Genomic DNA, 21,180 nt, shown 5'->3' with positions numbered 1-21,180 from the left:
CACATTTGATAAAGCGTTCGTAGAGGCTGTGTTAGTATCGCCATGGGTAGTTTTATGAGCCCAGTGATCATTTGACAAGGCTTCTATACCGTGAACGTGAAATACACCTCATGGGAACCCGACTCATATCCTTTGTGGCCTTGGGATTTACTCACAACGCACATATTTGATAAAGCGTTCGTAGAGGCTGTATTAGTATTGCCATGGGTAGTTTTATGAGCCCAGTGGTCATTTGACAAGGCTTCTATACAGTGAACGTGAAACACACCTCATGGGAACCCGACTCATTTCCTTTGTGGCCTTGGGATTTACTCACAACGCACATATTTGATAAAGCGTTCGTAGAGGCTGTATTAGTATTGCCATGGGTAGTTTTATGAGCTCAGTGATAGTTTGACAAGACTTCTATACCGTGAACGTGAAACACACCTCATGGGAACCCGACTCATTTCCTTTGTGGCCTTGGGAAATAGATTCTTATGTTCGTGTGTTCTTATGTTCTCTCTTGCTCTTGCTCTTGCTGTACAGGTGAGAGAGTCAGGGGTGGGTTTCATCATAGTGCTCTCCCAAGCGTGGTGACGTTACGCGCAGTTGGGAGAATTTCTTGGGTGCGTTTCATCACCGCGCCACAGGCACTTCCAAGTAGGATTGGGGGCGATCTTGGGAGTAACCAGCGTTGCCAATCTTCCGCGTCGCTTTGACGTTTAATATGTCTTCAATTAACCTAAATTACACTTCTTATGCATAATTATAGAATTATAAATATAAACAATTGATATTTAGTTGAAATATAGCGATAGTATCTTCATTGTAAGGAATATGTGCATGTATTTTTGTTCCGTCTGCATCTTCAACGGCACCACGGTGTAGACAAACATTTAGTGAATCGTGAGTAGACCCTGGCCACCTTGCCACCATGGCCCGCAGCTTGTACTGTGCATCAAATAACACTTGCACATTGATGCTGTGGTAGTTTGTCTTCGTGCTCATGTGGGGCCACTATTCTTACGTGGGTGCCATCAACAGCACCCACCACACTGGGAAAACCAGCAATTTCGGCAAACTCCGCCTTCATTCTCTGCTGCTTACCTGGTTCTTACCTGGTTGGGCTCCCTTGGAGGGAACCCCACAGTGGCTAGCACGCCAGTCTTGTGTATTAGAGAACAACAGAAATCCAAGACAAAGAAAGATAAGACTGGAAAGTGTGCTAAAAGCCTGTTTAGAATGGTAATAAGTAGATTGAGCTCAGTAATGAAATAAAGTGTCTCCCAGGAACTCAGCAAGTCCCTTCTTGAAAGAGTTTAGGTTGGTTGACTCTCTGCCTTCTGGGAGAGTCCACAGCCTCACCACACGAACTGAGAAAAATCTATGTCTGGCTTCGCAAGTGCTGTGAGGAACAAAAATTTTGAACTTGTGCCCTCTAGTAATATCCCTTGTTGGTGCCATGGTGAATAGATCTGTAGGTGATATAGCTGACATACCATTGAAGATCTTCCAACATTTAATAATATCTGCACGCAATAGTCTTCCTTTCACAGAGTAAAGATCTAAAGTTTTAAGTCGCTGATCATAAGACATAGTCTCACAACCTGTGATAAGCTTAGTCCATCGACGCTGAACTGATTCTAGAAGAGATAAGTCAGTAATAATAACCTGTGTTCCATACTGGGGATGCAAATTCAAGAAGTGGACGTACATGTGTAATGAATAGTTTAACCATAAAGGAAGGTGAGCGACACAAGGTTGACTTAAGAAAGGAATATGACAAACCAGCAGCCTTTGACACTACAGATTGGATATTGTGATGGAATCTTAATGATGGATCAATGGTTATGCCGAGATCTACTGCAGCAAAACTGAGATTTGCCTTTAACAATATAAAATGAATACGGGCCCAAATCATAAGACTGACGGAGGTCGGTGCCAAAGCTCATGAGTTTAGTGTTGTCAGCATTAATCTTTAAGTCCCAAGATTCTGCAACTTTAATTAAAGAATCAATATCTCTTTGGACAATACTAATGCCCTCCAACACTGTATTAAGGCTCTGAGGCTTTATCAGAAGATAAAGTTTTAGATCATCAGCAAATAATTTTATGTTTGATACTAAAGTATTGGAGATGTGATTTATGTAAATAAGGAAAAGAGTAGGATCTAACACAGAACCCTGTGGCACACCGCTAATTACTGGAAATGAAGAACTGATCTGTCCGCCCACTACAACTTCCATAGTCCTATGGGACAGAAATGTCTTGATCCAAGATAGAATAGCACCTTTAATGCCCACTGAATTAAGTTTAGTAAATAGAATCTGGTGATTAATAGTGTCGAAGGCTTTTGAAAATTCAAAGAGAATAAGGTCAACCATATTGCCCGTGTCCATCCACTCAGAGACTGCATCATACGTAAGTAAGGGCTGATCCTCCACAGACTTGCCAGAGCGAAAACCAAACTGGTTGACATTCAGTATTGAATTGGCTTCCAAATAATTATGCAGTGCAGCAACAATTACTCTCTCTAAAATTTTACAGCCAACAGAAGTGAGGCTTACTGGGCGATAGTTAAGAGGATCACTTCGTTTACCTTTCTTGAAAATAGGTACTACTGAAGATTTTTTCCAAATTTCAGGAATCTCCCCCGAATTTATAGATGAAACGAATATTTTAAACAGAGGATATGCTAAATTAGTGGAGCAATGTTTTAGTAATACTGGATGAACAGAGTCAGGTCCCATTGCAGTGGAAGGGTTAAATGTTTAAATGAAAGCTCATGAACCGCCTCATATTCTCTTGTGTCACGAGAGCATCCACGGTCTGGGTGATGATTCTGCTGACTGTGGCCCGGGAAACTCCAAAGTCATCTGCGCTGCACTGTTGCATTTCCCGGCGGCGAGGTATCGCAGGGTCAACGCCACTTTCAGCTCCGCTGTGACTGCACGGCTCCTCTCAGTCCTATTGCCAGTCACGTGTCGCACCAAGTCAGTGACGAACAACAGGCCAGCACGATCCACCCTGTACCTCTTCTTGAACTCGGTGTCATCGTACTCGTTAAAGATGTCCCTTCTCGAGCGAAAATTCCTTGGTCGGTGCTGGCGGGATTGTTCACGGGCTGCCATGTTTACAGTCTGACGCTTGGAACCTTCCTTGGGAGCGCTTGGGAGACCCGAGAGACCCCTGCATTTGCTCCTAAGGCGGCGGCGGCAGAGTTCCAAGGCTTGGGAGCTTTCGCATCGGCACAACCTATAAAAATAAAACAACACAAGCAGTATCCATTACAAATCTTCCAATTCCCTATTTCTTGCACACTACATCTTTTCCAGAAAACTCTTCATGGCTTCTATAATTCTCTCATTTGCTTCACCACTCAGTCCCAGCAGCAGCAGCATCCATTCCCTCTCCGTCCTTGCAATCCTCCCATTCACATCCCAGCCCATCTCACTCAGTGCCACCCTCATCATCTCCGTCCTTTCTCTCCGGTACCTCCCACACACCAGTATCACATGCACGACAGTTTCATCCACACCCCTGTCACACATCTGACACTTTGCTGCGGGACTCAGACCACCTGTAATTTCTTGCATTCACATTCACACACTGCGCTCGAGCTTGGAAGAGAAGATCACCACCCAGGCTTCCATCATACCAGCTGACACACTGCGGGGCTTCCTTTTCCTTGTTCCACTCCTAAGTAATCTTTCGCTGCTGATGCTCTTGGTCTCGGTCTTGTCCCAGGGAGGAGGAGCGGGACGGCTACGAGCAGTGGGGGTGTCTGCACGGCACCATACGTCTGCGTGCGGATGAGCCCCTCGACACCTGGTACCTGAGGGGCCCGCGGCGACACAGGTGAGGGATATGTATATATATATATATATATATATATATATATATATATATATATATATATATATATATATATATATATATATATATATATATATATATATATATATATATATATATATATATATATATATATATATATATATATATATATATATATATATATATATATATAGATAGATATAGATATAGATAGATAGATATATAGATATATAGATATAGATATATAGATAGATAGATAGATAAATATAGATGTATAGATAGATAGATAAATAGAGATAGAGATATAGATAGATAGATAGATAGATAGATAGATAAATCCCTTCCCTTCCCTTCCCTTCCTCCTCCTCCCTCTCTCTCCTCCCCTTCCCTCCCTAACCTAACCTAACCTAACCGTCATTGATAAGTGGCTGAGTGGTCTGCGGGCATTCCCCTTCCCTTCCCTTGCCTGCCCTTCCCTTCCCTTCCCTCCCCTCCCCTCCCCTTCTCTCTCCTTTCCTTCCCTCCCTAACCTAACTTAACCTAACCTAACCTCCACACCCAGATGGGGGCTGCCGAGGGTCGTGGGGGTGGGTCTGAGCACGAGGATCTACTTCGACAACGGGGACCAACTCTCCTTCAGGGCCCGATGCAAGTCCCCGTCCGGCCCACAGTGAGTTGGATTTGTCATTGGTGTTGTTGGTGATATTTTGGTTGGTGGTTGTGTGTTTGCTTTAAATGGTTGTGGTGGAGGTGGTGGTTGTGTGGTAATATCTTCATTGTCTTACTTTTTCGTCTAATATAATATCTCTCATTCTCTTTTCCTCTCCCTTCCTCATCTTCTCCCTCCCTCCCTTCTCCTTCTTATCCTCTCTCTCTCTCCTCCCTTCGTCTCTATCCTCTCTTCCTCCTCCATTCATCTCTCGTTCCTTCTTTTTCCTTGTTTCCCTTTCACTTCTTCCCTTCCTCTCTCTTCTCTTGTCTCTCTCTCTCTTTCCTCGTTCTCCTTTCTTATTTCCATCTCTCCTCCTCCCTTTCTTTTCCCTCCTTTCTCCTCTCTTGTCATTCCCTCCTCATTCTCCTTCCATATTTTCATCTCTTCCTTCTTTTATCTCCCTTATTCTCCCTCCTTATCCCTGTCGTTTCTCTCCCTCCCTCCTCCCTCCCTCCCTCCCAGGTACATGAGTGGTTACCTGCGGAAGTCTTCAGGTCGCCTACAGGTCATGACAGCGTGTGACCTTGACCTCAACAAGCTGGACAGACTCGGGGCTCTTGGAAATAACCTGCTGATTAAGTTTACAGGTGAGGTCATTATTGTTATTATTATTATTATTATTATTATTATTATTATTATTATTATTATTATTATTATTATTATTATTATTATTATTATTATTATTATTATTATTATTATTATTATTATTATCATTGCTATCAGAATTTTTGTTGTTATTTTTTTTGTTTTCTTTTCTCATTGTAAGTATTTATGTAAGGTATGTTTTTTTTTTTACACTATTTACTATTGTTATTTAATTTTCTTCCTCTTTTCTTTCTTTCTCATCAATTTTTTTCTTTTCCTCCTTTTCTTTACCTCTGCATCAATCTCACACACTCATTTATCTCTCACTCCTTCCTTCCTTCTTTCATTCCCTCTCTGTTTCTCCTTTTCTACCCCTTCTGTCTCTCCTCCCCTCCCTCCTCTTCCTCCCTTTTCCTCTCAATATTCTCTCTTCCACATCCTTTTCATCTCCCTTACTCTCCCTTTCTTCCGTTTTCTCCCTGGTCCAGAGTTTGCCAGCGAAAGGGATGAAAGAATGAAGATGCTAATTGACTCTTGCAGAAGGGATTTGGAAAGTATAGAGATGAAAGAATGAAGATGCTGGTGAACTCTTGCAGAAGGGATTTGGACAGTATAGGGATGAAAGAGTGAAGATGCTGGTGAACTCTTGCAGAAGGGATTTGGACAGTATAGGGATGAAAGAATGAAGATGCTGGTGAACTCTTGCAGAAGGGATTTGGACAGTATTGGGATGAAAGAATGAAGATGCTAATTAACTCTTGCAGAAGGGATTTGGAGAGTATGGGGATGAAAGAATGTAAATGCTAATTAACTCTTGCAGAAGGGATTTGGAGAGTATGGGGATGAAAGAATGAAAATGCTAATTAACTCTTGCAGAAGGGATTTGGACATTATTGGGATGAAAGAATGAAGATGTTAATTAACTCTTGCAGAAGGGATTTGGAGAGTATGGGGATGAAAGAATGAAGATGCTGGTGAACTCTTGCAGAAAGGATTTGGACATTATTGGGATGAAAGAATGAAGATGCTGGTGAACTCTTGCAGAAGGGATTTGACCATTATTGGGATGAAAGAATGAAGATGCTGGTGAACTCTTGCAGAAGGGATTTGGACATTATTGGGATGAAAGAATGAAGATGCTGGTGAACTCTTGCAGAAGGGATTTGGACAGTATAGGGATGAAATAATGAATCCCACTATACCTCTCGCAGACTCCTTACGTTCTTATATTCTTATCTCCTCTCCCCCACTTCCTTATCCTCCCCACTCTAACCTCCCTCTCCCTTCCTTCCCATAGCCGGGGGTCAGAGTTACGAGGTGTGGCAGCAGTTGGGTCAGCGCGGGGTCAAGTATCACACCGGTGACCCCTGGACTTGCGAGCACACGGTCTACAACGCCCCCGCCGCAGCCTCCCACACTTACGGCCGGGCCATGACCACGCTGTCCCGGAGGTGAGGGGGAGGGGGAGAAGGGGGGGAGAGGGGAAAGGGGAGAGGAGGGGAAGGAGAGGAGGGGAGAGAAAGAGGGGGGTTAGGAAAGGGAGAGAGGGAGGGAGGGAGGGGAAGAGGGGGAAGGGAAGAGGAGGGGTTTGGAGGGAGAAGGGGAAGGAGAGGAGGGGAGAGAAAGAGGGGGGTTAGGAAGGGGAGAGAGGGAGAGAGGGGAAAAGAGGGAAGGGGGGAGAGAGAGGGGAATGTGTGTGTGTGTGTGTGTGTGTGTGTGTGTGTGTGTGTGTGTGTGTGTGTGTTTCCTCCTTGATATCTTTAACTTCTTTTTTATATTCATTTCTTCCTCCTCCTCCTCTCCTCTCCTCTCCTCTCCTTCTTCTTTTCCTTCTCTTCCTTCCTTCTTTATTTTCCTGTTGGTATTTCTTTTTCCTCCTCCTCTTTCTTCCTCCTCCTCCTCCTCGTTCTTTTCCTTCTCTCTCTTTCTCTCTTCTCTTCCTCCCTTTTCTCCTTCTTCCTGTTTTCATTTCTTTAATCTTTTCATTCTTACTCCTCCTCTTTCATCTCCTCCTCCTCCATCTCCTCCTCTTCCTTTTTATTCGCTCATTCTCCTCTCCCTCCATCTCCTCTTTTTCCTCCTTTCTTAACCCTTTTTCTCTCCCTTACCCCTTCTTTTCTCTCTCCTCTTTCTCCTCCATTCCTCACCCTTTCTCCTTTCTTCACTCACCCTCTTTCTCCCTTCCCAGATACACCGCGCTGTGCCCCGTGCCAGAAAGGGAGAGCTTACCCTTAGTGGAGGCTCCGGCAGGCTGGGCGTTAGGCGGTGTACCCTTGGTGGTGCCCTTGGAAGACCCTCGGTGCCGGGACCTCAGCTTGGCGGGGGGCAAGGGCGCGTCTCTGGCCATGCTGACGGCTTATAAGGAATTGCTTGAGCCTGAGCAGGTAAGGGAAGGAAAGGGAAGGAAAGGGAAGGAAAGTAAAGGGAGGGAAGGAAAGGGAAGGAAAGGGAGGGAAAGGGAAGGGAGAGGGAAGGAAAGGGAGGGAAAGGAAATGAAAGGAAGGGAGGGGGAAGGAAAGGGAGAGAAAGGGAAACAAAGGGAGGGAAAGGGAGGGGGATGGATGGAAAGGGAAGGAAAGGAAGGGAAAGGGAGGGAGGGAGGGAAGGAGGGAGGGAAAGGGAAGGGAGGGAAAGTTAAGGAAAGGGAGGGGGAGAGAGAGAAGGAAAGGGAGGGAGAGGGAAGGAAAGGGAGGGGGAGGGAGGAAGGGAAAGGGAGGAAAAAGGGGGGAGAGAAAGGGAAGGAAAGGGAGTGTGTGTGTGTGTGTGTCTGTGTGTGTGTGTGTGTGTGTTCATAATCTTAATCTTTGTGGACTTTATAATGAGTCTGTTGTCTTCACGTGTTTTGTGACCCGAGTGATAAGTCTATCTTTCTGTCTGTCTGTCTGTCTGTCACTCTGTTTCTTCTTATCTTTCCTTATCTCTTCTGTAAGTTTCCTCTCTCCTTCCTCCACCTCCTCCTCCTCCTCCTCCTCTTCCAGTATTTATTTTCATCTTCTTCTTTTTCCTTCTCTTTTACTAATCCTACCTATCTTTTCTATCCTATTCTTTCTATATCCTTCCTAACCTATCCTTTCAATATCTGAACTTACCTATCCTTTCAATATCCTTTCTATCCAATCTTTTCCATATCCTTCCTAACCTATCCATTCCTTCTTATTACAAACCCATTCTTTCCATATTCTTCTTAACCTAATATAATCACTGATAACCTCTAACTACTAACCCCTAGAACCACAAACCCATAACCACTAACACCTTTAACTTTTTTTCTCCTAAATTCTCCCTTTCAACCTACTAAGCATTTATCTCCAAGCTCTTACGTTTAAATTCTCTCTCCTTCCCCACTAACTCTACGCTCTTTTCACACCCCCTTCAGGAGCCGTTCGAGGTGCCCCCTGGAGTAGTGGTGACAGCTCGGGCTTGGGAGGTGCAGCTGGCGGCGTGTCATGACCTGCAGCAAGCCATCAGGAACCTGCGAATGGCCTCTGCGGCGGGACAAGCGGCCAGGCTGAAGGAGGCCTGCGCGAGGTAGGCTGAGGAGAAGAGAGAGGATTTTGGAGGAAGAATTAGAAGCTTGTGAAATATATGACGAAGGACTCAAGGCTGTTCCAGAATTTGCCAGTGGAAGGGACGAAAGAGCGCGGATGCTGGTTGGCTCTTGCAGAAGAGATTTGGATGGGACAGGGATGAAAGAATGAAGATGCTGGTGAACTCTTGCAGAAGGGATTTGGACAGTATAGGGATAAAAGAATGAAGATGCTGGTTAACTCTTGCAGAAGGGATTAGGACAGTATAGGGATGAAAGAATGAAGATGCTGGTTAACTCTTGCAGAAGGGATTTGGACAGTATAGGGATAAAAGAATGAAGATGCTGGTTAACTCTTGCAGAAGGGATTTGGATGGGACAAGGATGAAAGAATGAAGATGCTGGTGAACTCTTGCAGAAGGGATTTGGACAGTATAGGGATAAAAGAATGAAGATGCTGGTGAACTCTTGCAGAAGGGATTTGGACAGTATAGGGATAAAAGAATGAAGATGCTGGTTAACTCTTGCAGAAGGGATTTGGACAGTATAGGGATGAAAGAATGAAGATGCTGGTGAACTCTTGCAGAAGGGATTTGGACAGTATAGGGATAAAAGAATGAAGATGCTGGTTAACTCTTGCAGAAGGGATTTGGACAGTATAGGGATGAAAGAATGAAGATGCTGGTTAACTCTTGCAGAAGGGATTTGGACAGTATAGGGATAAAAGAATGAAGATGCTGGTTAACTCTTGCAGAAGGGATTTGGATGGGACAAGGATGAAAGAATGAAGATGCTGGTGAACTCTTGCAGAAGGGATTTGGACAGTATAGGGATAAAAGAATGAAGATGCTGGTTAATTCTTGCAGAAGGGATTTGGACAGTATAGGGATGAAAGAATGAAGATGCTGGTTAACTCTTGCAGAAGGGATTTGGACAGTATAGGGATAAAAGAATGAAGATGCTGGTTAACTCTTGCAGAAGGGATTTTGACAGTATAGGGATAAAAGAATGAAGATGCTGGTGAATTCTTGCAGAAGGGATTTGGACAGTATAGGGATAAAAGAATGAAGATGCTGGTTAACTCTTGCAGAAGGGATTAGGACAGTATAGGGATGAAAGAATGAAGATGCTGGTTAACTCTTGCAGAAGGGATTTGGACAGTACAGGGATAAAAGAATTAAGATGCTGGTTAATTCTTGCAGAAGGGATTTGGACAGTATAGGGATGAAAGAATGAAGATGCTGGTTAACTCTTGCAGAAGGGATTTGGACAGTACAGGGATGAAAGAATGAAGATGCCGGTTAACTCTTGCAGAAGGGATTTGGACAGTATAGGGATGAAAGAATGAAGATGCCGGTTAACTCTTGCAGAAGGGATTAGGACAGTATAGGGATAAAAGAATGAAGATGCTGGTTAACTCTTGCAGAAGGGATTTGGACAGTATAGGGATGAAAGAATGAAGATGCTGGTTAACTCTTGCAGAAGGGATTTGGACAGTATAGGGATAAAAGAATGAAGATGCTGGTTAACTCTTGCAGAAGGGATTTGGACAGTATAGGGATAAAAGAATGAAGATGCTGGTTAACTCTTGCAGAAGGGATTTGGACAGTATAGGGATAAAAGAATGAAGATGCTGGTGAACTCTTGCAGAAGGGATTTGGATGGGACAGAGATTAGCAAGAGTAGAAAGTCGTGTGCAGGGGAGAGTTTAAGAGTGAGTGAGTGAGATTAGACAAAGATAAACAGATCATAAATTATAACAATAGTATGTCATTTTTCTCTCTTTCTCTCTCTCTCTCTTTCCCCAGGGCCGTGAATATGTGTAAGGGGGTCCAGGTGTGCAAGGAGGTGCAGGAGGAGCTGTTCACATCCCTGGAGGAGGTTCTGGACGTGGAGAAAACTAGGTGTGTGCGTGTGTGTGTGTGTGTGTGTGTGTGTGTGTGTGTGTGTGTATTTACCAAGCTGTATGTATATATGTGTGTAAGATACCACCAGCTCGTGTGTATGTATGTGTATGTACTAAGACCCTGTGTATGTGTGTGTGTACGTATTAACAACCCGTGTGTGTGTGTGCGTGTGTGCGTGCAGGGTGGCAGTGAGGTCATCGGGGTGCAGCGAGGACGGGGCGGAGACGTCGGCGGCGGGGCAGAACGAGACGGTGCTGGGGGTGGCGGGGCGGCGGGACCTCCTGAAGGCCCTCACGCGCTGCTGGGCCTCCCTCTTCGCCTACCACAGCGTCGAGTACAGGAGGTGAGCACGAGGAGAAGGAGAAATGGTAGTAGTAGTAGTAGTAGTAGAAGTAGATTATGTGTCGGGAAAATAAACATGGGTGGAGGTATCATTTATATAGTAGTAAAAATAAAAATAGTAGTAGTAGTAGTAGTAGTAGTAGTAATGTGAATGGTAGTAATCGTAAATGTAATAGTAGTAGTAATAGACAATTATAACCAATTCAAACCATTACGTTAAAGTTCATAGCACTTTCCAATTAAAACCATTATATTAACCGTCGTAAAACCCTCCCATTAAACCATTAGAACCCATTAACACCCCTTCCATGACCCTATTTAAAACCAGTATCACTCATTGTCACCCATTAAAACCCATTAGGACTCATTAGAACCCATTAAAACCTATTAGAACGCATTAAAACCTTTTAGAACCCATTAAAACCCATTAGAACACATTAGAACCCATTAAAACCCACTGGAACCCATTAAAACCCCTTAAAATCCATTGAAACACATTAGAACCCCTTAAAACCCATTAGAACCTTCTTGCACCCACTAGAATCCATTAGAACCCATTAGAACCAATTAAAACTCATTATCACTCATTAAAACCCATAAAAACCTATTACAAACCATCCAAACCCATTAAAAGCCATTCATACCTCTTAACACCCGATCCAACACCCTTTAGGCAGCGCGGTCAGCCGGTGGAGTCGGGCATGGCGGTGGTGGTGCAGGAGATGGCGGTGGCGGCGGCGGCGGGGGTCATGTTCACGGTTGACCCCATCACCGGCGACCCCTCGGCCATCACCATTACAGCTAACTACGGGCTGGGCGAGGTGGGTGTGGGGGTGAGGGGTGAGGAGGGGAGGGAGGTGGGTGTGGGAGGGGAGGGGAGGGAGGGGGGCGAGGTGGGTATGGGGGGGCGGGGATGTTGGGAGAAGGGGATGGGGGGGTTGGGTTGTGGGTTGTGGGGGATGGAGTCTGTGTGTGTGTGTGTGTGTGTGTGTGTGACCATTCTAGTTTACCAATTTCAGCTTAACTTTCTTTGACATTTTTTGAATTAGTATCTTTTGACATTTTTCCTTTTTTTTTAACTTAATTTTTCTCGGCAATTTTTTTCTTTCAAATTTTTAACTCCATCTACCCTTTTCAATCCTTTATCTCTAACTCTATTTATCCTTTTCAATCCTTTCTTTCTAAGTCTATTTATCCTTTTCAATCCTATCTTTCTAACTCCATCTACTCTTTTCAATCCTTTCTTTCTAATTCTACTCTTTATTTTACCGTTTCCAATCCTTTTCAAGCAAATAATTCAACTAGATACACAAAACTCCCTCATTCTAATCTTCTCTAATACAGCCTTCTCGTTTTTATCCCTCCTTCTCTTCCTCGTCTTCCTCCTCCTCGTTCTCCTCGTCCTTTTTATCCTCCTCGTCGTCCCTCTTCAGAGCGTGGTCTCGGGGGCCTCTGAGCCTGACACCGTGATCGTCAGGAGGAGTTGGCGGGACGCTCTCAGGGTCTCCAAGCGGTCAGTGGGCGGCAAGGCTTCCAAGTGTGTGCTCAAGGGTAGGTGACGAGCCCGAGTGTGGTGACTTGTGGCTTTACTTATCATATATCATTTATTTAGCTTGTTTATTGTAGTTATTGAGAAAAGGCAGCTACTCCTTACTCACTCATACCCTTCCTCTCTCTCTCCTTCTCCTTCCCTTTCTCTCTCTCTCCCTCCACACACACACACACATACACAGAGGGCGGAGGCACGGAGGAGGTGGCTGTGGGCGCGGAGGAACGGCAGCAAGCTTGTGTGAGTGACGCCGCCGCCCTCAGACTGGCCCGCGTGGCGCTGTTCCTGCATGAAGCCTTCGCCGGGCCCAGGGACGTTGAGTTCGCGCTCCTGAAGGTACGGAAGGGAAGGGAAGAAGGGGAAGAGAGGGAGTTTAAGGGAGAGTGATGTTTGTTTGCCCTCCTGAAGGTAAGAAAGGCCCTGAAAGGGAACGTAAAAGGGGAAGGTTAAAAGGGGAATGCGTTGTATTTTAATTCTTAAGGGTACGGAAGGGAAGGGGAGCAGGGGAAGAGAGGGAGTTTAAGGGAGAGTGATGTTTGTTTGCCCTCCTGAAGGTAAGAAAGGGAACGTAAAAGGGGAAGGTTGAAAGGGGAATGGGTTGTATTTTAATTCTTGAGGGTACGGAAGGGAAGGGGAGAAGGGAAAGAGAGGGAGTTTAAGGGAGAGTGATGTTTGTTTGCCCTCCTGAAGGTAAGAAAGGGAACGTAAAAGGGGAAGGTTAAAAGGGGAATGGGTTGTATTTTAGTTCTTAAGGGTACGGAAGGGAAGGGGAGCAGGGAAAGAGAGGGAGTTTAAGGGAGTGTGATGTTTGTTTGCCCTCCTGAAGGTAAGAAAGGGAACGTAAAATAGGGAAAAGGGGAAGGTTAAAAGGGGAAGGGTTGTAGTTTAGTTCTTGAGGGTACGAAAGGGAAGGGAAGGGAGGAAAAAGGGAGAAAGGGAGGTGAGGAAAAGGGGAAAACATGTGAAAGGAACGTTTAAAGAGAAAGAAATGGAGAGGAAAAGGAGGAGGAGGAGGAGGAGAAGAAGGAGAGGAGGAGGAAAGAGAAAGATTACGAAAAAGAAAAGGGAAACAAGTTGATAAAGAAAATGATAGAGAAAAATATAGAAAAAATAAATAAAATAAAATAATGGTACATAATTTATATGAACCTGTATATAATAAGTCACGTGACACTGTAAAGATAAAGATAGAGATAAGATAATGATTGTAGGGAAGATAATGCTGTTCCCAGGCATCTCTCTCTCTCTCTCTCTCTCTCTCTCTCTCTCTCTCTCTCTCTCTCTCTCTCTCTCTCTCTCTCTCTCTCTCTCTCTCTCTCTCTCGACCTTTAAACCGGGTAGAAAGAGGTTACTAAGAGAGAGAGAGAGAGAGAGAGAGAGAGATATAAAGATAGATATAGTATCTCTGAGGTCGACATATTTGACCCCTCTCTCTCAAGCTTATCGTCCTGTGATATAAGAGAGAGAGAGAGAGAGAGAGAGAGAGAGAGAGAGATTATAGGGATTATTTTTCTTTCTTTAATTTCTCCTTTCTTTTCTCTGTCTCTTTATCCCTATCTCTCTTTCTCTTATACCACTAATTCCTTCTTCCTCTATTCTTTCTCCTCCTGTTCTCTTCCTTCTTCCTCTGTTTCTTTCTTTCTTTCTTTTCTTCTTTCTTTTCTCTTATCTCTGTCTATCTATCTATCTCTCTATCACCTTCCCACCCACATACCTTTAATTCATTCTCTCTTTTCCTTCTTTTATTATGTTTTTCCTGTTTCCTTCTTCTGTTCTTTCGTTAATTTCTTTCTGTTCTCCAACTCTCTCTATCTCACATATTTGGCAAGGCTTTCATAGGAGTTGTGGGCATTTCCAGGGGTAGTTTTATGACCCTGGTGGTAGTCTGACCCTTCCTCTGTACCGTGAACCTAAAACTCTCCAGTCATTTGAGCCCCGAGTTTTGGGCATTTCAAGGGGTAGTTTAATGACCCTGGTGGTAGTCTGACCCTTCCTCTGTACCGTGAACCTAAAACCCCCCAGTCATTAGAGCCCCGAGTTTTGGGCATTTCCAGGGGTAGTTTAATGACCCTGGTGGTAGTCTGACCCTTCCTCTGTACCGTGAACCTAAAAAAGCCACTCATTTGAACCCGCTGACCTCCTCTTCGGCCTTTTAAACTCGTGATGTGATTTCTTTCTTTGATTTTTTTCTGTTCTCCATCTCTTTCTATCTCACATATTTGGCATGGTAGTTTTGGGCATTTCCAGGGGTAGTTTAATGACCCTGGTGGTAGTCTGACCCTTCCTCTGTACCGTGAACCTAAAAAAGAACCCCCTGACCTCCTCTTCGGCCTTTTAAACTAGTGATGTGAGGGATGGAACCGTCAACGAATACTGACTTCATTTCTCTCGTCGGCAGGGGGGCCAGGTGGTGGTGTTGCAGGCTCGCCCCATCACCAGCCTCAACGCGTGGACAGAGTACGAGCTTATTCACGAACAGGACTCAGGCACCGTCACGGACCAGGAGCCCATCACCAAAGGGAACACGGGGTAATGTTGGGGGGGGGGGGTATGGTGGGTGTTTCTGTGTGTCTATATGTGTGTGTGTTTACGTGTCTATAGATGTGTTGGTATAGTTGATGGTGTTGTTGACTTTTCTGTAGCCATTTCGCCTCTTGTAAATCCCTTTCCCATTTTCTAACGTCGATTTTCCTCCCTTTTTCCAACGTGGTCTTCTTCTAAACTCTTTTTCCCTCTTTACAATATGTGTGTTTTTCCATCTTCTAGATGTGTTGGTACACCTGATTCTCTTGTAACTCCTTTTAATACGCCTTTCCCATTTTCTAACGTCGATTTTCCTCCCTTTTTCCAACGTGGTCTTCTTCTAAACTCTTTTTCCCTCTTTACAATACCTTTTTCCATCTTCTAAACACCTTCTGATTCTCTTGTAACTCCTTTTTATACGCCTTTCCCATTTTCTAACGTCGATTTTCCTCCCTTTTTCCAACGTGGTCTTCTTCTAACTCTTTTTTCCCTCTTTACAATACCTTTTTCCATCTTCTAAACACCTGATTCTCTTGTAACTCCTTTTTATACGCCTTTCCCATTTTCTAACGTCGGTTTTCCTCCCTTTTTCCAACGTTGTCTTCTTCTAAACTCTTTTTCCCTCTTTAGAATGCCTTTTTCCATCTTCTAAATACCTTCTGATTCTCTTGTAACTCCTTTTTATACGCCTTTCCCATTTTCTAACGTCGGTTTTCCTCCCTTTTTCCAACGTGGTCTTCTAACTCTTTTTCCCTCTTTACAATACCTTTTTCCATCTTCTAAACACCTTCTAATTCTCTTGTAACTCCTTTTTATACGCCTTTCCCATCTTCTTAACTCGATTTTCCTCCCTTTTTACCAATGTTGTCTTCTAATTCTTTTTCCCTCTTTACAATACCTTTTTCCATCTTCTAAACACCTTCTAATTCTCTTTTAACTCCTTTTCCCTCTTTCCAATATCCTTTATCTTCTTCTAAACCCCTTTTACTACGCTTCTAAACACCCTCTAATTCTCTTAACGCCTTTTCCCTCTTTCCAATATCCTTTATCTTCTTCTAAACCCCTTTTACTACGCTTCTAAACACCCTCTAATTCTCTTTTAACTCCTTTTCTCTTTTTCCAATATCCTTTACTCTTTTTCTAAACCCTTTTTACTACGCTTCTAAACACCCTCTAATTCTCTTTTAACTCCTTTTCTTTTTTCCAATACCCTTTATCTTCTTCTAAACCCCTTTTACTACGCTTCTAAACACCCTCTAATTCTCTTTTAACTCCTTTTCTCTTTTTCCAATATCCTTTACTCTTTTTCTAAACCCTTTTTACTACGCTTCTAAACACCCTCTAATTCTCTTTTAACTCCTTTTCTCTTTTTTCAATATCCTTTACTCTTCTTCTAAACCCTTTTTACTACGCTTCTAAACACCCTCTAATTCTCTTTTAACTCCTTTTCTCTTTTTTCAATATCCTTTACTCTTCTTCTAAACCCCTTTCACTCGCTTCTAAACACCCTCTTCCTCCCTTCTATGGCATCGAGGCCTTCTTTAAACCCTTTGTCGTCTTCTCGATATCTTTCTCCTTCTTCTCCACTCTTTCTTTCACTTTTGCCATCGGGATCTTCTTTTAACCTTTCTCCCACTTCTAAATATCCTCTTTCTTTCTTTAACTCCTTCCAGCCTCTCTAAACACAATCCTAACCCCTCTCTACTTCTCCTCGACCCCTTTCCCCTCTTTAGGTAGCATCCACACCATCTCTGACCCCTCTCTTTCTCCCCTTCCCCAGCGAGGTGTTCCCGGGCAGCACGTCTCCCCTCTCCATCAGTCTCGTGGCCGGAGTTCTCGACCTCGTTTTTCAGCTGCAGTGGCGCGGGGTTGACCTCCACCACACCGTGCTCTGCCCCTCCTACTACACCCACGTCTTCCTCAACATGCACGAGGTGAGGAGGGAGGGAGGGAGGCTTCGGGACAGCGTTGCCAAGTTATCGTACTCAGCTCATTTTCATTTTCGTAGTTTTTGACCGATAACTAGAGGAAGAAAGAACGAAAACCATCAATATATAAGAGTTTCAACGATAACTTTAATTTTCTATCGTTATTTGTGTAGATACGAGAGTTTTGAGGGAGGGTTCGGGACAGCGTTGCCAAGTTATCGTACTCAGCTCATTTTCATTTTCGTAGTTTTTGACCGATAACTAGAGGAAGAAAGAACGAAAAACCATCAATATATAAGAGTTTCAACGATAACTTTAATTTTCTATCGTTATTTGTGTAGATACGAGAGTTTTGAGGGAGGGTTCGGGACAGCGTTGCCAAGTTATCGTACTCAGCTCATTTGCATTTTCGTAGTTTCTGACAGATAACCTAACATAACATAACATAACCTAATCTTACCTAACCTAACCTAACTAGCGAAACAGAACGAAAACCATCCATATTTAAGAGTTTCAACGATAACTTTAATTTTCTATCGTTATTTGTGTAGATACGAGAGTTTTGATGGAGGGAGGAAGGGTTCGGGACAGCGTTGCCAAGTTATCGTACTCAGCTCATTTGCATTTTCGTAGTTTCTGATAGTTCTTCTTCCACCCTTTCCTCTTCCATTATCTCCCTCTCCTCCCTTTTCCTTTTCCTACCCTCATCTTCCCTCCCTCCTAACTCCTTCTTCCCCTTCCCGCAGACGATGCAAAGGCTGGCGGACGAGGAGGCTGCGGGGGCGTTGGTGTTCCAGGCTCTCGACATGACGGTCTTCGGCCATTACGTCACCACCCCCGAGATGCTGCGGAGGGCGAGGGACCGTTTTGGGGTGGCGACACTGTGGGCCAAGCTGCGCAGTCTTCTAACGGTGGTCTTTGTACGTAATGGGCTGGAGTGGGGGAGGGGGGGTCTTAGGTGTGTACATGTAGCTTTTGATGGATACATACATACATATATACATACATACTCCTGTTGACTCTATATAGGGTCGTATTATAAGATATTTCGTCGCCCAAGAACACATATTTGACAAGGCTTTCGTAGGAGTTGAGGGCATTTCCAGGAGTAGTTTTATGACCCTGGTGTTAGTTTGACCCTTCCTCTGTACCATGAACCTGAAGAAACACATATTTGACAAGGCTTTCGTAGGAGTTGTGGGCATTTCCAGGAGTAGTTTTATGACCCCGGTAGTAGTTTGAGCCTTCTTCTGTACCATGAACCTGAAGAAACACATATTTGACAAGGCTTTCGTAGGAGTTGAGGGCATTTCCAGGAGTAGTTTTATGACCCCGGTAGTAGTTTGAGCCTTCCTCTGTACCAATAACCTGAAGAAACACATATTTGACAAGGTTTTCGTAGGAGTTGTGGGCATTTCCAGGAGTAGTTTTATGACCCCGGTAGTAGTTTGAGCCTTCCTCTGTACCAATAACCTGAAGAAACACATATTTGACAAGGTTTTCGTAGGAGTTGAGGGCATTTCCAGGAGTAGTTTTATGACCCCGGTAGTAGTTTGAGCCTTCCTCTGTACCATTAACCTGAAGAAACACATATTTGACAAGGTTTTCGTAGGAGTTGTGGGCATTTCCAGGAGTAGTTTTATGACCCCGGTAGTAGTTTGAGCCTTCTTCTGTATCATGAACCTGAAGAAACACATATTTGACAAGGCTTTCGTAGGAGTTGAGGGCATTTCCAGGGGTAGTTTTATGACCCCGGTAGTAGTTTGAGCCTTCTTCTGTACCATTAACCTGAAGAAACACTCATTAGAACCCGACTGACCCCCTCTTTGACCTTTAGAAAGAGCTGATGTGACTCCTGTTAACTCTATGGGTCGTATAATAAGACATTTCGTCGCCCAAGAACACATATTTGACAAGGTTTTCGTAGGAGTTGAGGGCATTTCCAGGAGTAGTTTTATGACCCCGGTAGTAGTTTGAGCCTTCTTCTGTACCATGAACCTGAAGAAACACATATTTGACAAGGCTTTCGTAGGAGTTGAGGGCATTTCCAGGAGTAGTTTTATGACCCTGGTGTTAGTTTGACCCTTCCTCTGTACCATGAACCTGAAGAAACACATATTTGACAAGGCTTTCGTAGGAGTTGTGGGCATTTCCAGGGGTAGTTTTATGACCCTGGTAGTAGTTTGAGCCTTCTTCTGTACCATTAACCTGAAGAAACACTCATTAGAACCCGACTGACCCCCTCTTTGACCTTTAGAAAGAGCTGATGTGAGAAGCGAAAGTCTTATAATGCCAAGCTATGTGTTCACTCCTCCATCTGCTAATTTCACTTATACGACTTTTCTTTTTACTTGTTCAATGTCCTTTTATCATTTGTTTTCCATCTAACTTGTTTTATAGCCATACACAATACTTCCCCCTTCCACCTCTTTCTTCCCCTTCCTTCCCATCTCACCCCTTCACTTCCTCTTTCTTCCCTTCCCATCCCTTCTCTTTCCGTCTCTTCTCTTCCCTTCCCTTTCTTTTCCATTCCTTATCTTACCGTCCTTTCCCTTCCTAACCCTTCCCATCCTATCCCAACCCTTATCTTACCATCCCTTCCCTTCCTAACCCTTTCCTTCCCTTCTCAACTCATCCCATCCCTTTCCTTCCCTTCCCATCCCTTCCATTCCTAACCCTTTCTTTCCCTTCTCAACCCTTCCCTTCCTTTCCCTTCCCTTCCCATTTCATCCCTTCCCTTCCTAACCCTTTCCTTCCCTTCTTAACTCATCCCATCCCTTCCTCTCCCTTTCCTTCCCATCCCTTCCCTTCCTAAACCTTTCCTTCCCTTCCTTTCCCTTCCTAACTCTTTCCTTCCCTTCCCAACTCTTTCCTTCCCTTCCAAACACTTTCCTTTCCCTTCTCAACCCTTCCCATCCCATCCCTTCCCATCCCTTCCCTTTACCATCGCTTCCCAACCCATCCCATCTTTTACCATTCCCTCCCTTCCCTTCCCTTCTTAATCCATCCCATCCCTTCCCTTCCCTTCCCTTCCCTTACATCCTGATCCCACCTCACTTCACCCCTTCTCTCTCTCCCCCTCCCAGGACAAAGTGAGACTGACCCAGAGGAGGATGAGGAGGTACCAGGAGCAGTACAGAGACTATCAAATGGAGCCAGGGAGGGCGGTGAATGCCAAGGCTCTATATGCGGAGATCAACAGACGCCTCCCTGATCTCCTAGAGGTACTACGTGTGTGTGTGTGTGTGTGTGTGTGGGTGGGTGGGGGGGGGAGGGGAGGGGTTCTGTCTTCTTATCCCTGTATCTTTCTATTTGTCTATCTATCGTAACTATCTATCTATCTGTCTATCAGGTTTCCAAGGTCCATATGGCCTCCAGCCGAGTCGCGTCCACCACCCAATCCATCGCTTTTGTAATGTTGGCGGAGGGCAGGAAAGGTACGTGTGTGTGTGTGTGTGTGTGTGTGTGTGTGTGTGTGTGTGTGTGTGTGTGTGTGTGTGTGTGTTTGGTATATTCTGTTTTATTTCTTTTTCCTGTTTTTATTTTTATGATGGAGTGACTCATTTGTTTTTTTCTTTCTTTTTTCTTTCTTTTTCTTTCTTGTTTTTTTCCCTTCTTTCTTTCTTCTTGACTGGTCTCTTTTCTTTTTTCTCTCTCTCTCTCTCTCTCTCTCTCTCTCTCTCTCTCTCTCTCTCTCTCTCTCTCTCTCTCTCTCTCTCTCTCTCTCTCTCTCTCTCTCTTCCTTCCTTCCTTTTTTCTTTCTGTTCATTCTCCCTCTCATCCTCCCTCCTACTCTCCTTCCTTCCTTCCTTCCTTCCTTCCTTCCTTCCTTCCTTCCCTCCTTCCTTCTTTCCTTCCTTCCTTCCTTCCTTCCTTCCTTCATTTCCTCCCTTCCTTCTACCCTCCTTCCATTCTTTTACTCTCCCTCCCTCCCTCCTTCCCTTCCTTCCTTCCTTCCATTTCTTCACCCTCCCTCCCTTCCTTCCTTCCTTCCTTCCTTTCTTCCTTTCCTCGCTTTCTTCCTCCCTCCTTCCCTTCTTTTACCCTCCCTTCCTTCCTTCCTTCCTTTCTTCCTTTCCTCGCTTTCTTCCTCCCTCCTTCCCTTCTTTTACTCTCCCTCCCTCCCTCCTTCCCTTCCTTCCTTCCTTCCTTCCTTCCTTCCTTCCTTCCTTCCTTGCAGAACTCAGCACGGACAACATTTTGGACATGGCTGTGTTGTTGTCTTCCTGTACCGGAGTGGAGTCTGCGGATGTACCCAGCGCCCTCAAGGTACGCACACACACACACAC

At 44.4% G+C, this 21,180-nt stretch overlaps 1 protein-coding gene across 1 annotated transcript in view; it reads left to right on the top strand.

The window, feature by feature from the left end:
• LOC126996850 (putative phosphoenolpyruvate synthase) overlaps positions 1-21,180 on the top strand; it is a 37,935-nt gene that overhangs the window by 8,283 nt on the left and 8,472 nt on the right. The window contains exons 6-22 of the mRNA XM_050857733.1: positions 3,730-3,840; positions 4,382-4,489; positions 4,994-5,118; positions 6,414-6,567; positions 7,305-7,500; positions 8,493-8,644; positions 10,451-10,546; positions 10,731-10,892; positions 11,565-11,712; positions 12,325-12,442; positions 12,625-12,776; positions 14,839-14,969; positions 16,744-16,897; positions 17,638-17,811; positions 19,978-20,115; positions 20,244-20,328; positions 21,072-21,160. Coding sequence (XP_050713690.1) covers positions 3,730-3,840; positions 4,382-4,489; positions 4,994-5,118; positions 6,414-6,567; positions 7,305-7,500; positions 8,493-8,644; positions 10,451-10,546; positions 10,731-10,892; positions 11,565-11,712; positions 12,325-12,442; positions 12,625-12,776; positions 14,839-14,969; positions 16,744-16,897; positions 17,638-17,811; positions 19,978-20,115; positions 20,244-20,328; positions 21,072-21,160 — 2,293 coding nt within the window. The remainder of the gene's footprint in view (positions 1-3,729; positions 3,841-4,381; positions 4,490-4,993; positions 5,119-6,413; positions 6,568-7,304; positions 7,501-8,492; positions 8,645-10,450; positions 10,547-10,730; positions 10,893-11,564; positions 11,713-12,324; positions 12,443-12,624; positions 12,777-14,838; positions 14,970-16,743; positions 16,898-17,637; positions 17,812-19,977; positions 20,116-20,243; positions 20,329-21,071; positions 21,161-21,180) is intronic.

This window comes from Eriocheir sinensis, chromosome 11 (assembly GCF_024679095.1).
Source record: "Eriocheir sinensis breed Jianghai 21 chromosome 11, ASM2467909v1, whole genome shotgun sequence".
Classification (NCBI taxonomy): domain Eukaryota; kingdom Metazoa; phylum Arthropoda; class Malacostraca; order Decapoda; family Varunidae; genus Eriocheir; species Eriocheir sinensis.
Note: the sequence above shows the minus strand (reverse complement) of the source record. Positions and strands in the feature narration are given on the sequence as shown.